Raw genomic sequence first — 14237 nt, forward strand, 5'->3', positions numbered from 1 at the left:
TTTCCCCTTACTCCCATCGGGAAGGGTAGGAGCAGGGTTCGAGGTCGAGGAGGTGTAGGGGATCCACTCCTCCCTCCTCTTAGGTGGAACCCTGCCCCCTCCAAGAGGGGCTCGGCCTGGCTCTGCTGGCCCGCCTCCAGGCAGGCGAATGGTAACAATTGGCTCATTGCCTCCTGAGAGTGGATCGCTGCCTCTGTTCTTGACTTGGGTCTCCAGTGGTGCCTTGCCTCTCCTCAGGATGGTGACTGTACCAGGCTCAGGGGCCCTCACCTTGCCTCTCCTCAGGATGGTGACTGTACCAGGCTCAGGGTCTCTAACCTTGCAAATGGAGCGAGGGCTTCTATCCCCACAGCCATGCTCTGCTTTGAGACCAATTGATACTTTACTCTTACCTCTCGGTATGGCAACGTCGCCAGTTGCTGAGTTCGAAGAGTCCACCCACACCTTCCCAGAGTCTCTCTTAAGTGTGTGCTCAACCATCTTTGCAAAGGTTTCCCTCTGCTCAGGCTTCATGTCTGTTGTTCTTTCCCTGCATATGCCAGTCATCTTTAAAACATATACACACTTTGTTTAGGGAAAAACTATTAGAAGATCTGATGTTTGAATAGACATGTATATATTTATTTATTGTTACCTTATCAATAAAGCTAAATAGTAAAAAGCTAGAATTTCCAGAGCTTGTTTTTATTTATTTTTAAATAAGTAGGCTAGTTGTCTCAGATAAAATAATTGTAAAATAAATCAAATGTCTTACCTTATACTACTATGACATTGCTCCTATTGTAGATGTAAATTGTTTGTGATTGAAGCAATGAACAAACTTTTTGTATTTTATTTGGTTTCCATGGTCACTGTCGGAAGCTATAACTATATGGTGACGTATAAGGCTCCCCATAGAATTTTGGGATCATGGATTTTTGTATGCAGTTGTTTAAAGTATATCGTTCGTGGCCAATTTTAAACTGTGATGGTAAAATGGAAGATTTTCCTGGAACTAATGAAAGAGTTGTGAACATTTTATTGTGCGAAATGTCTCTTTAAATAGCAGGTCTTGTGGAATTAACTTCGCGGAATGTCCTGCATTCAACCGTTTTACGAAAAACGATTCCCATAATGCTTTGAGGGAAGGAAACGCTCATCCAGTGTTGGAATTTCTTCACTTCATTTTTGTCTGTCTGTGCACTTGTTCGCCCTAAACATCACAGTGCACTTTGTAGCCTAGCCGGCATTACACTTATCACTCTTCCTGGACCTACGCATTTGATGCAAAGTTACACTTTTATATTTATTTACCCATCGCGCCGGGATTATTTCGATTTTTAAGGTAGGCTACCAGTCTTGACAATTTTGACGTGAGAGATTTCATTGTATTTAGACATGTTGATTTTTTCAAGGAAATATCTATTAGAAATCAATATAGATTTAAGTTGTATTTTTATTTTTTATGTTTATCGGCGAAACATATAGGACAGCAGTTGTGTATTTTGCAGGGACTGGTTGGCTACAGTAGCTAAGCTAGTGTTTAGATCTCCAAGCAGTACGCTTGTAAAAGTTATCCACTGATTTAGCATATGCTAAACTGTTCTTCAAACAACGTGTATTTTTCAAGGTCAACAGTTGGAAGACTGAAAGTTGTCTTCGGTGACGGGCTGATATTCTTTACTTGGTGTGCTTGACTTACAGCATCTTTAGTCCATTCCTTTTCCTTATGAAGCCATCAGACCCTAGGTAAACATGCACCTGTTATTTCCGGTCACGTCTGGCAATTTCCCTATATCAGGTGTTGCTTATTGGGATTTAATGTGGTAAAATGTACCTTCCGTTCATCATATGGATGATGATGATGATGATCTAATTAGACACAAACGATTGAAACGTTTCAGTATCACCCATGTTTCATATCGTACTTTGCCCTCAGCGCACTGTACAGTTGAACAAGGTGGTGGATGCTGATGTGTAGGGTTGGAGGCTACATGAGTATACTAGACGGGCCATGTTCTATGTGCGGCATCATTCTACTAAATCTGATGCAATTGATGCTAAAGTGAGAGGAAAAAAGCCGGGGGCAGACCACTCATTAAAGTGCCAGTTGCATTTTCCTGTCCAGAACCCCCTGATGGTAGGTCACATGGTTCATGATTATAATTAGGGCGAGCTGTGCCTGGCTTCACACTGCATTACACATACCTCACATCATTCCTCCAGGCCCTGAAGGATTTACGTTCTTGTCATAAGGTTTCACCTGCGCACGCACACACACTTCCAATTCATAGATTTCGATTTTGTTAATATGTGAACTGTCAACGCTGCAGCCAGCCTGTTGAGAATGTAGTGGTCATGATGACGTAGCAGTAATGAACTCATTGGAATGGGAGGTTGTTTGAATACCAAACAACTGAACCAACATTTAAGGAAACCCATTAACTTGAGACAACAGTCCTGTGTGTAGGCAATTCTTTTTTTCACTGTTACTGAGAAAGTAAATAGTGACATATTAATTAACCATTTGTTTCCGTGCAGCACTAGGCTAAATAGTCAGGTCTACTTCATAAAACTGATACTGTCCCACTGTACTGTAGAGTAAAAATGTTCACAAGGCTAGTAAAGGTAAACACAGTTGAACTTAGCAAAACTTTTTTCCTCCAACACAACTTTCCTTTATTTTTTCTGAGATACATGGCAGACTTGCTGGTCTTGTTTTGACTAGTAAAGGGACTGACCTGTATTTCATGCTAGTCAGATGACTGGGTAGAGGTGTGGCTAACACTCAATGGGAGGGGTGGAGCCCAAATCACACACAAAATGGCTAAACACAAGACAGTGTTGTCTCATAAATGCTGCTATACCCAACAAACATGTAGGGCTATTACATGGACACTTTGCCAAGGCTAGCCTGTTGGCTTTGTTTAATGGGTTGCATGGTCCGTAGCCTCGATGAGTTTTTCCTTTGTGGTCTGGATGTGAGGTTGAGTTAGTTGAGTGCCAGACCGTATCATTGATATGTCCTCTCTTGGACAGCAGGAAGAAACATTGTGTACACAGCAGGTTCGCTGGAGGCTGTAGTAAGCGAGTTAGGTGTGTTACTAACCACAATGTGTGTGTTTTGGTGTGTCATTCAACTAGTGCTGCCCTTTCACATTCTCATGTTACCAGACTCCCTGATTTCAACCACACTGGCCTTACTCGCAACAACCTGGCAGTTTTTTACGGACACATCCTCTTGCCAAGAACACATCCATATAGAAAAGACAACTCTTTATCCTCTCCCATTTGTCAATTATATGAAGGGATCTGAAAATACTTCTGTATTTCCTTCAATAGGAAGTTCTTCATATAAGGGTATGTTGGTTTCTCCAACTGCCATGACTTGGACTGTATCAACCAAATAAGTGCTAACCTTAGCCTATTTCTTAAGCTTTTGGAGTATGTTTGATTTTGATCACACTGCAGTTGTTGGAGACTGATTTGTTTACGTTGAGTAAGACAAGCATACTCCAAGCATAAGTATTTATACATGTTCAATCTGTAAGCTACTTCTACAGACGATTTACAGTTGAGGGTAGGGCACATTCTCACACACACACACACACACACACACACACACACACACACACACACACACACACACACACACACACACACACACACACACACACACACACATTCAGTAAATAGGTGACATTGGCCTGTTTGCTTTATCTGGGACACACTTTTGCTTCTTGCCTGAGATTGCCATCAATAGGCTCTTTAGCTGTGGGTCAATGTGGTTCAGTAGAACTCAGCATTAGTGTTCTAGCTTGAAAACCTTTTCTACACTCTTTACGCTTTCTAAACACTCTTCACTGATATATCAATTGCTCGTCACTGAAAATTGATCTGGCTGTATCCATTATTGCTACAAATAAGGGATATCCTTATTGATGGATGTTGACTTAGGACTGAACTCTAAAAGGGGGTTTTTCCCCAACCTGCTGCCTCGCCCAGCTCAGATATGTATCTCAGTGCACAGGTGAGATAAGAGGCATCCAGCAGCCCTAGCATGCTCTCAGCTACTGTACTGTGCTACTTGTTGTCCAAGTGTGTCCTTTTATAATGAATGGAGATAGAGGGATTGTTTTTTCTAGAATGTTTCTGATCCATCCTGGCACTTGTTCTGGTCTGTGTTCGTTTTAAGCCAAATGTTTATTTTCTCTCTTGGCTATGTGCTTCTGAGCTGGTCTGACTTGAGATGTGCTGTCTGCCAAACCAGTTTGCGACTCCACAGGGCAATATCTGTTTTGGAGTTGCAACAGACTGTCCCGACCATAACATTCATTCTCTGATCCTTTCCATGCAGGTCTTATTTAGGGTTTGTTTGATGGATATGAGTCAGCCGTAATTGAGGGACCATTTCACGAGGTACGTTTCTATTTCTAGGTAGCCAATCGTCACTACCCAATCCTTTGTGTTTATGTCTCTCTTACTCCCCTTTCTGTCTCTCTCTCGCGTGCGCGCTCTGTCTCTCTCTCTGTCTCTCTCTCTCTGTGTGTCTTGTCCAGGGGACAGCCGTAGTCCCCCAGCCTCTCCATGGCCTCCTCAACACCCCCCTCAGCCCCGGCATGACCGTCACGTCTGCCCGACCCAGCCCAGAGCCTGACTCCTCCACCCTCCACACCAGCCTCAGGTAGGCGTCGGCATCCCCCGAAGGGGTGCTTAGCGACCAAAAGCTAATCCGTCGGTGTCACTCGTGCACTCATGTCAAGTCCCCCTCCTCCCAGATCCCGCCCCGTGCCCATGGAAGAGCTCGACGCCCCGAGGGCCAAGCCGTTTGCCGAAGAAGCTGCCGTTTCCCCGGCCCCTGCCGTCGCGGCGGACTCCATCAACCCAGAAGGTCAGACAGTCCCTGCAGGATGAGGACGTGTTGACAGGCTCCCTCAGAGTCCCAGCCAGCCGGCGTGTGACTGGGAGTGGGAGCGCTGTTAGGCTCCACTCAGCAGGCCCCTCTCCTCCTCTTCCTCCCTCCCTCTCTCCCTCTCTCCCCGAGTTGAAACGACTGGGAATTCTGACCCTCCAATTCAACCACCGTTATTATCATGACTCTTATTATTTGACGACCACCGCTCTATTAGAACGTTCTACCATTCTACTCCATGACAACACAAGCATGAAACGTATAGATCGTGTTGATCCGTAGAGCTTGCCGGTTGGTTGTGAGCACCATGCCATGTTCCCCCCACACAGATGCCCACTACGTGGCTCTGCAAGGCGAGCTGGAGGCCGACGCCCAGGACCTAGAGGAGGAGTCCTGGAGCGTGGCGGTGGAGCAGCCGTACCTCAAGAGCCTCAGCAAGGAGGAGGTCAAGAGACAGGACGTCATCTACGGTGGGTGGGGCCCCGAGGGGCGGCCTAGTGGGGGGGGGGGGGGGGGGGGAGGGGGGGAGAAGGTCAGACCGCTGTCTGCTGACCACAGTTCTGACAGGTTTGACCCCAGTGAGGAAACAAACGCACCCGTACCACAGAACGGAAAGGTAGCCGTTTGACGTGTGATTGGTGGACCGGGAGGTGTGCGTGCCAGCGATGGTCACCGCGTGTCGTGTGTCGTGCCTCTCCAGAGCTGATCGTGACGGAGCTCCACCACGTGCGCACGCTCAAGCTGCTGCAGCGGGTGTACCTGCACGAGCTGCAGGAGGCCCTGCAGATGGAGGAGGCCAAGCTGGAGCGTCTCTTCCCCGCCGTCCACACCCTGCTGCAGCTCCACCAAACGCTGCTGGATCACCTCAAGCACCGGAGGCTGCAGGCTCTGGAGCCCCACAGCTCCGTCAACTACCGCATCTCCCACCTGGGTGATCTCCTCATCGCTCAGGTAACCCGGGCAGGGGAGAGGCAGGGGAGAGGCAGGGGAGAGGGAGGGGAGAGGGAGGGGGGTGTATGCTACTGACTGTGTGGGCTCCTGGGTTTTGGAAGGGTTTCGGGGGAACGGTCGTCGTTTTGCATTCTCTCCCTTTTGGTTCGGCTTCCCTTTCTTTGATTCGTCCTGGGTTTTCCTGCCTCCTCCTAACCAAAGAGTATAGTAGCAATATAAGTTCTTTGTCCTAACCCTGTTTAGTTTTCCTTCTTCTCTTCTCTTGATCTCCACCTTCACCTTTCACCTTCACTTTCTTTCTACTCTCATCTATCTTGAGTTTCTTTCTTTCTCTTTCTCTTTCTTCTTTTTCTCTCTCCATGCTGTGCCGTGAACAACATTTCAGGTGTCCTCAAGAATGGTTGGTATGACCGGAGGAAGGGAGGGACCTACCTGCCCTGAGGGAGGAATGATGCTGTGTCACTGAAGAGGAACTGACGATGGCTTAGGCCGAAACGCGTCTGTCATCCTAATAAACTGGTCAAAAGAAGCAACGAGCAAGCTTGAGAGTGCGGTTTTTTCTACTTTAAGTCACTGAAGAGGAACACTTCACCTCCTCTCTGTTTCTCTCTTTACTGCTAAACCACAATATCAGGAAACAAAGCAACCCTTCAGAATACTCTTCCCACCCTCCTCGCCAGCCAAACCTGCCTCAGTTGCTTCAGCAGGACCAACAAGGAGTCTGTCACACTGTGTACAATGTATTGACCAGCATACTTGCCAGATGTGACCTACAAGCTTTCAAACGTCCTATACGGAAAGTCTGTTCGTTTGAGTGGACAGGCTGGGGGGGGTTCCCGTGGGAGGAAGTCTGTAGTTGGGTGTGTTTGAAGGGAAACCGTTTGTGTGACTCTCTTGTAAGTCGCTTTGGATAAAAGCGTCTGCTGAATGACTCCATGTAAATGTGTGATGTCCTCTTTGTGTAGTTCTCAGGTGAGCAGGGGCAGAGGATGAGGGACAGCTACGGTGTGTTCTGCGGTCACCACAACGACGCCGTCAGCCTCTACAAAGAGCAGCTCCAGAACAACAAGAAGTTCCAGAACTTGATACGGGTGAGAAGTCCGCAGAAGCGATTTTCGAGAGCGTTTCAGCAACGACGCTCGAGGAAATGTCAGTCAAGTCACATTATTGACCGGAAGGGTTATTTGTTTTTCACATTTGTGTAGAAAATCGGTCTGTTGCCCATCGTACGGCGGCGGGGTATCCCAGAGTGCATTCTGTTAGTGACACAGCGAATTACAAAGTACCCAGTTTTGGTGGAACGCATCATTCAGTACACTGAAGGTAACCATCCAGCCAAGCATTCACCCCACCTATCCCTGTAATACCATAAAGACAGTGGTGTGGTCTGCACAATACACAGGCTCACATTGTGTACCCACAAGGATTTACACAGTCTAAAAGGAGTGGTAAGTGGACGCAGCTGGGAGGAAGGGGGCCTGGGCAAGTGGACAGTACTGTATGCTTACTTCATATTAGACCACACTGTGTACAGGTTAGTTACAGCAGGTATACTACACCTTAGTATCCTGAAGACCTTTTCAGTCCACTGTATGGAATATGCCATCTCTGAATATGATATCAGATATACTGTGTCTAATGAAGCGCATGATGAGCGTTTTTCTTGTCCACTTCCTCTCCCCACACCCACGCATGGGAGCAGACACGGAGGAGCACGAGTCTCTGGTGCAGGCCCTGGGCCTCGTCAAGGACACCATCTCCCAGGTGGACTCCCAGGTCCACGAGTACGAGACGGCGGCCCGGCTGAGGGAGATCGCGTCCCGGCTGGAGCCCAAGCCCCCGGGCCGGACGAAGGACGGCAGGGCCTTCCGCCGCGAGGACGTGGCCCGCCGCACGCTCCTCCACGAGGGGCCGCTCACCTGGAAGGCGCCCTCCGGCCGACAGAAAGGTGAGGCCAGCGGGGCCAGGTCCCACTCCAGCCCAGGTACCAAGAAGCAACTCTGTACCGGATGATGCCATACAGGTCTCTGCTGTACTCTGAACCATACGACAACAACAAGTGTTTTTTTTTGTGGTCCATCAGTATTGTGGGGGGGGCCTGAGGTGAATGTGTGTTCTGGAGGCTGGTTGGAGATGTGGCTGACGTAACCGTCTCGTCTCCTCAGACATCCATGTTGTGCTGCTGTCAGACGTGCTCCTCATGTTACAAGACAAGGACCAGAAGCTGACGTTTGCCACCCTGGTGAGTCACGCACACTCAGCAGGACTCCTGCCAAGAATCGGGAAAAGCTCCATCGTCTGTGACCATGTTGTTGGCGAACTCTGCTGATGTGGCTGCACTTGGCGTCCCCTCAGGACAACAAGCCGTCGGTGGTATCCCTCCAGAGGCTCATCGTCAGGGAGATGGCTCTGGAGGGCCGCGGCATGTTCCTCATCTGCGCCACGTCCAGCATGCCGGAGATGTACGAGATCTACGCGGGCTCCAAACAGGAGTGTGAAACCTGGATGACCCTCATACGGGGCGCCGTGGACAGGTGGGTGGGGGGAGGGAGGCAGGGAGGGAGGGGCTGAACACGGACAAAACAAAAACACTGACCATGTATATGGTGGCCTTTGTAAGTATTGGGATGAATGTTTTTAATTGTTCTGGCTCTAATACAGAGCAAAATGTCCTTGCCTTAAAGCTAACTGTTTGCATTTCATCCACCATTGTCATTCATTCAAAGCCAGAGTACTGCACTATAACATTTAATAGCTTCACTGTCCTATATTTACCTGGGGCACTGAGGAGGATTGCCGACCAGTGCCACAATATGTCAAATGAGATAGTCTTTGGGATTGGTGGACTGTGTGTGTTCTAGTTGTCCAGAAGGGGAGGAGGAGCTGGGCAGTGAGCAGGAGGAGGCGGCCAGAGTTTCCAGACTGAAAGACTTCCAGGGTGAGAGACAGACTCAAGACCCGTCAACACATCCCCCCCCCCCCCATCAGGGAGGAGGAACACACTTCAGATTTTTGGTTGAAGGATTCGCTGCGATTATTTCTGTGTCGGAATTGTCCAATCAGAATGGCAGCTAGATTGACCATGTGTCCTTTCAGAGCGCCTGCTGGAGAAGGACGCCCAGGTGGTCCTGAGCCTGGCCGAGAAGCTGCAGATCTTCACTGAGTTTGCCGAGCTGGTGCCGGGCGTGGAGGACGCCACCTCCCACTGCCGCCTGCTGCTGACGGGCAACGCCTCTGACCTCCAGCAGGGGGAGCAGCTGCTCAGGGGAGCCATCACCGACGGTAGGGGAGGGCACACGCTACAAGGCTATTAGTTAGCATCTGGACCACAGAAGAAGAATACCTGCTCAACAACAATATGTGCTTTGAGAACTCAAATTTATAAATGACATTTCGGTCCCACAAGGGAATCATCTATGTCAACTAAATACAGATGGTAAAAAAAAAGAAATGCCTTGGGACCTTGTTGAATACACATATATAATGTGTATTCTCAGTGGAGACCCTCCAGAATCTTCTGTTGTCCACTTGGAGGATGCCCTCCCCTCCCAGGGAGGAGAGCCAGGACCTGGGGGGGGTCAGGAGGGCTGACACCTTCGGGGGCTTCGACAGCAAGTCCTCCAACACACCAGTCAAGAGTACAGAGTTTTATTGTCAACCCCTCATACCATACCAATCCTTCTCTCTCTTTTCTACTCGGTGTACTCCGATTCTCTAAATACCATCTATTTTCTTACACCCCAGACCGTTGTCATGGAAATGTTAGTGGGGTTTTACAATTTTGTATTATGTTGGTGTACTTTGTTATTGGGTAGTTCTGCATGCCATGTCCTCATTGGCTGTCCCAATGCGTGTCTTCCCAGATGGCAGTGTGGGTGAGAGGCCTGCCAGCGACGAGGGCAGCCCCGTGGAGGGAGTTCTGTGTTTGACCTCCGACCCCCAGCTTCAGAACCCCGACCCCTCGGAGAGCGTGGAACTGTCGGTGAGCTGGAGTAGACTCCCTGGGAGGCAAAAGTGAGAGGGGTCACTGTGACTTCTAGTCCTGAACCTGTGTGTTCTGCTGTGTCTCTAGGCTGATGAAACTACATACTGCTGGGTCCCTGCCTGCTCCAGTGTCTTCCCCGAGGCTGAGGTAACTCATCCTGGATGACCCATAAATACTGTCATTTAAATGGCTCTTTCTAGGGTGGTGAGCCGAAAGCCAAGTCGTATTAAGTGTTACGCTAGAACTTATAACAGCTGGAACACACCACCCCCACATTATTTACGGTTAAAATATTGAATTTGCGGTTTAAATGCAGTGTATTTTCTTTTCTCAGTTTCTCTCTCATTTTCTCTCCGTCTATAGTTCTTCGACCGAGTGCTGAAGCTCTCCCAGAGGCTGTACAGCCTGCAGGTGCTGTACATCGCTCCCACCAGTCCAACAACCCCCCCCAACTTCTACACACGCCTAGTTTTACTCACGCTCCACCCCCCCCCCCCCCCCCCCCCCCCCCCTTTGCAGGCCATCATCTCCCAGCAGGACAGCCACATGGCCCTGCTGTCGTCGGAGCGCGAGCGCCCAGCGCGGCAGCGCGGCAGCGTGCTCCTGGAGCAGGAGAAGCAGAGGAACCTGGAGAAGCAGCGCGAGGAGCTGGCCAGCTTCCACAAGCTGCAGGCGCAGCAGCGGCAGGAGCAGGCGCGCTGGGAGCGGGAGGCGGAGCGCCAGCGGCTGCAGGCGCAGGAGGACGAGGCCCAGCTCCGCCTGCGGGAGGAGGAGAGCCGGCGGCGGGCCGAGCTGCTGGCGGAGGAGAGGGCGGAGCTGGAGGGGCAGCGGGAGGCGTACCAGCAGGACCTGGAGAGGCTGAGGGAGTCGACGAGGGCCGTGGAGAAGGAGAGGGAGCGGCTGGAGATGCAGAAGAAGCTGAAGAAGCACAACACCATCTCCAACCCCGGACACTTCAACTATGAGGCGGCAGCACAGGTGGGGGAACACTGGAGGGGGGGGGGGGGTTCCAGTCTCCAGTCTAACTGAAAGGAGCAATGAGAGTTTGAAAAATTGGAAGTGAAAAGTGTGTGTTCTCAGATGTTAACAGTTGAATGTAGACTGACTATATTCATTCCTCTACCAAGATCCTTCATCTCTGTTTGTGCTCCTGGTGTCTGATAAGTTCGTCATGCAGAGGAACGTTGTCATTGGCTTTGTCCTCTGATCTATCTGTCTCCAGCTGCAAATACACATTCAGAACTTTGAAACATTTATTCTGGGTCCTTGGCAAGATAGTAGCTTTGCACGCTTGACCATTCAAACTCAAAAGTACTACTCCAAACAAATATATAGGCCCACATTTTTAGGAATAACCATTTCCTTGTATGACACAGCTCCTTCTTACTGTCTGAACCGTATTGCATCTTTGTCTCTCAGAACCTCACTGGCCACCAGTCCTTCCGGGGGGATCTCCTCGCCAGCGCCCGAGACAGCACCCTCTCCCTCCGGCCCACGAAGACGCGCGTCCGGCCTGGCATCCCCAGCATCCCCGTCAGCGGAGCCTTCCTGGAGGTGCCCCCCGAGGTGCCTCCCCGTAAGGAGAGCATCAGCCCCCTGACGGTCAAGGCTGAGGTGCCCCTCCACCTGGTGAGCACCACCAACCAGGCCTTGAAGCCGGGGCAGGTCCAGCAGCAGATCCCCACCAAGCTGGCGGCCCTCAGCAAGGGCAAGGAGAGGAGCAGCAAGGCCAAGGGCTCTCACCAGCGCACGCGCAGTGCAGGTCAGAGGCATGCTGGGAGCTCCATTGTAGTTCTTTGGGGGGGATTGTCGAAGTCTTTGGAGTCTCGTTGTGTTTTGAAGGGATCGGTGGGTTCGAGTGAGGCCGTCTTGTCAAAAGACGTGGTAGCCTTTGTTCCACGGTCATGTGTTTTGGGGGAGCCAGATTCTGACGCCGTCTCATTCTTCCTCCAGCCACCATAGAAGTGAGTCAGGTGCTGCCTATCCGGGTGACGGTGAAAGAGGGTGGAAGTCTACGGGCCAAGAAGACCGAGAGCCCAAAAAGCATCCGCCATTCTGGTAAGACATGACCAGGGGCCAGGAGTTGGCAGGTTCAGTACAGCATGCCTGTCAAAACTCGTGGACCTCCGATTCCATAAGCTTGTGTGGATATATGCTTCCTCTCAGTGTCCATGCATGGTCTCAATGTACATTGAATATGAACAGATTGCTACATTAAATAGAACCATTTCAATGAGCATTTGTTGAAGAACCCAGTTTGGTCAAGTTCTGTTCGGAACCCTAGATGGTTCTTTCTGACCTGAGAAGGGTCCATACGTGAAACCGTACCAACCTGAAAGTGGTTCTACCATCTCTTATCTTAGAGTGTCAACATTAAGCTGTGATAACTCTTTAGCACACGTGTGGCAGATTGTTTCAGAGCCCCTGAGGTGCCCGCCAACGTCAAGCCGTCCCAGTCGTTCAGCGTCCACAAGAGGAGCAGCCTGGACTCTCCGCCCGAGCCCCCTCCCTTCCCCAAAGACATCACCCAGCCCAGCCAGGAGACGGTGGTCTTCCTCTAAGACCGCTCACATGACGACAGAACCAGGAAGGACATCCCCAATGAGGAGATGGACGATCTATGGCGGCAGACAAAGAATGAATACAATATGAAGACTTAAGTCGGTACACACACTTTAAACGGTACACGTTAAAACCATGAAACGTGGCGTGCAAACATGTCTTGAGTGATGATTGAAAGCCCAGAAAAGCTTTGTTTTTAGCTTTTTATATTGGACTGTAAAGATTCATTGAAACCGAATTTTAGCATTGGGTTGATTTTGAACAGTTCCATTGTACCAAAGACCTTTTTCTCCTTATGTGCTTTTGTCGTCTTTTACAAAGTAGACCGGAACCTTCAGCACTCTTTAGTCATTAAATATTTTTAAATATACACTTTTTCCAAATGTTAAAGTTGTTGCCATGTTTGCATGCGTGCAGATTTGAAGTGTCATGCACGTGTGTAAAATTAAGCTCTTTTAAATTGTACGGGTTGTCTTCCAGTTAAAGATATGTCTTAATCAAATTATGCTGAATTTAGGGAACTAAATGTACCTCTTACTGTAGGTATGAGGACACTATGGGCATTTTATATTTGTCTATTTTACAATGTGAATAATTAATTTTTTTAAATGCCAATTCATTGTGGTTTCTTTTCTGTTGTGGACAATCTCATTTTGCATTTTGTGCACTTCTTGGGGCTGTCACACTATTTCTGCCATAGTATCAACACTCAACATGGATGTTGTTAATCAATGTTCAGTTAAAGTGAATAATTTCACCACAGGCAGCTGCCTTTTACAGTATAAGTAACAATGTACAGATGGTCTGACAGTAAGACAGGAGAAGCATAGGAAACGGAGTCAGGAGAAGCATAGGAAACGGACTAGAGCCAAGATTGTAAATAATGTTAAGATAAATGAAATGTTTTCAAACAGCAGAACGCATTAGGACAACGATCTATGCCAAGGTTTGGTTGCCATCCGTGCCATCCTGTTGATTCACCGATCCATAGCTCATGGTTGGAATAAAAATAATAGATTCTGAATTTTGATGTTGTTTTGTTGTTTGTATGAACAGCTTGAGTAAAACCCTTTCTTGTTTCAGCATGATCCCCTAGTTAAGTTCCATACAGAAATGGTTTGTGGTGTTTAGTGAGGAAGAACTTGACTGACTGACCTGCACAGACAGGGCCCTGATGTCAATTCCAACAGATGTCGAATCGAATCTTCCTAAACCATAAACTAGACAACCGTACATTTATAGATTGTTACGAAGACTGGAACGCATTTGACAATCAGGTGTCACTGATCAGACCAGGCATTCGAGTTGTGTCACTTAAATACATTCTGAGGAGATGCAGGGCTTCTGCACTTCCTCATGCTCATCCCAAAACTACAGCCAATCCCTGACCAGGTTTCTGTGGTCGGTCTAGTTCTGTCCACGGGCATGGGTGCAGGGGACTGTTGCTCCAGATGCAGGGGACAGGGATAGTCCACATCACTGCTCATCTAGGACACCGGCCGCAGTGAGGAGCAGCAGCACAGCAGAGCTGAGGAGACAGAGAGCCTGCAGCCACCCGCTTCCTCTGAGCCGCCCTGCTCAGTCTCACAGACACTCCATCCAGACAGCTCCAACCACAGCCTGGCGCTCCAGACCTCCCTCGGCTCTCCTTTAGTCAGCCTCTCTCTCTCTCACACACTCAAGATGATGGGCCTGTAAACTTGGGCCATTCTGTGCAGTGTCTGAAGTCAAATGGACGTTTATCTTATCAGAGAGTTCCTCATATCTCCTATAAACCAAAGCATATGGGTTTCATAGATCTGTATCCCAGGAGACTGAGACGGTCATTAAGGCTGGTGTGTTGATGTA

General features: G+C 49.1%; 1 protein-coding gene across 3 annotated transcripts; it reads left to right on the forward strand.

Moving 5' to 3' along the window:
* Positions 1 to 1118: 1118 nt before the first annotated feature.
* On the forward strand, positions 1119 to 13413 carry LOC124472635 (rho guanine nucleotide exchange factor 18-like). 3 transcript variants are annotated; one of them, XM_047027600.1, is made up of 21 exons: positions 1120 to 1324; positions 4337 to 4398; positions 4539 to 4663; positions 4758 to 4870; positions 5221 to 5361; positions 5592 to 5842; positions 6808 to 6933; positions 7048 to 7165; positions 7545 to 7790; positions 8008 to 8084; positions 8198 to 8376; positions 8704 to 8780; positions 8939 to 9124; positions 9340 to 9480; positions 9706 to 9824; positions 9915 to 9974; positions 10191 to 10238; positions 10347 to 10805; positions 11247 to 11589; positions 11781 to 11885; positions 12237 to 13413. In XM_047027600.1, the coding sequence occupies exons 3-21, from the start codon at positions 4599 to 4601 to the stop codon at positions 12386 to 12388; spliced, it is 3006 nt and encodes a 1001-aa protein (XP_046883556.1). In that variant the 5' UTR covers positions 1120 to 1324; positions 4337 to 4398; positions 4539 to 4598; the 3' UTR covers positions 12389 to 13413. The 3 variants fall into 3 exon arrangements, with proteins under 3 accessions (XP_046883558.1, XP_046883556.1, XP_046883557.1); XM_047027601.1 differs by lacking the exon at positions 1120 to 1324 and adding an exon at positions 4069 to 4156; XM_047027602.1 differs by lacking the exon at positions 9340 to 9480 and having other exon boundaries at positions 1119 to 1324.
* The last annotated feature ends 824 nt before the right edge of the window (positions 13414 to 14237 follow it).

The sequence above is a fragment of the Hypomesus transpacificus genome, chromosome 10 (assembly GCF_021917145.1).
Source record: "Hypomesus transpacificus isolate Combined female chromosome 10, fHypTra1, whole genome shotgun sequence".
NCBI lineage: Eukaryota > Metazoa > Chordata > Actinopteri > Osmeriformes > Osmeridae > Hypomesus > Hypomesus transpacificus.

What these genes read in the sequence shown, in the direction of transcription:
- LOC124472635 (XM_047027600.1), top strand. Translation starts at nt 4,599, where the DNA reads ATGACCGTCACGTCTGCCCGACCCAGCCCAGAGCCTGACTCCTCCACC. An exon ending in GCCCTCCGGCCGACAGAAAG is followed by an intron (nt 7,791 to 8,007) that starts GTGAGGCCAGCG and finishes TCGTCTCCTCAG; the next exon opens with ACATCCATGTTGTGCTGCTG. An exon ending in ACTATGAGGCGGCAGCACAG is followed by an intron (nt 10,806 to 11,246) that starts GTGGGGGAACAC and finishes TTTGTCTCTCAG; the next exon opens with AACCTCACTGGCCACCAGTC.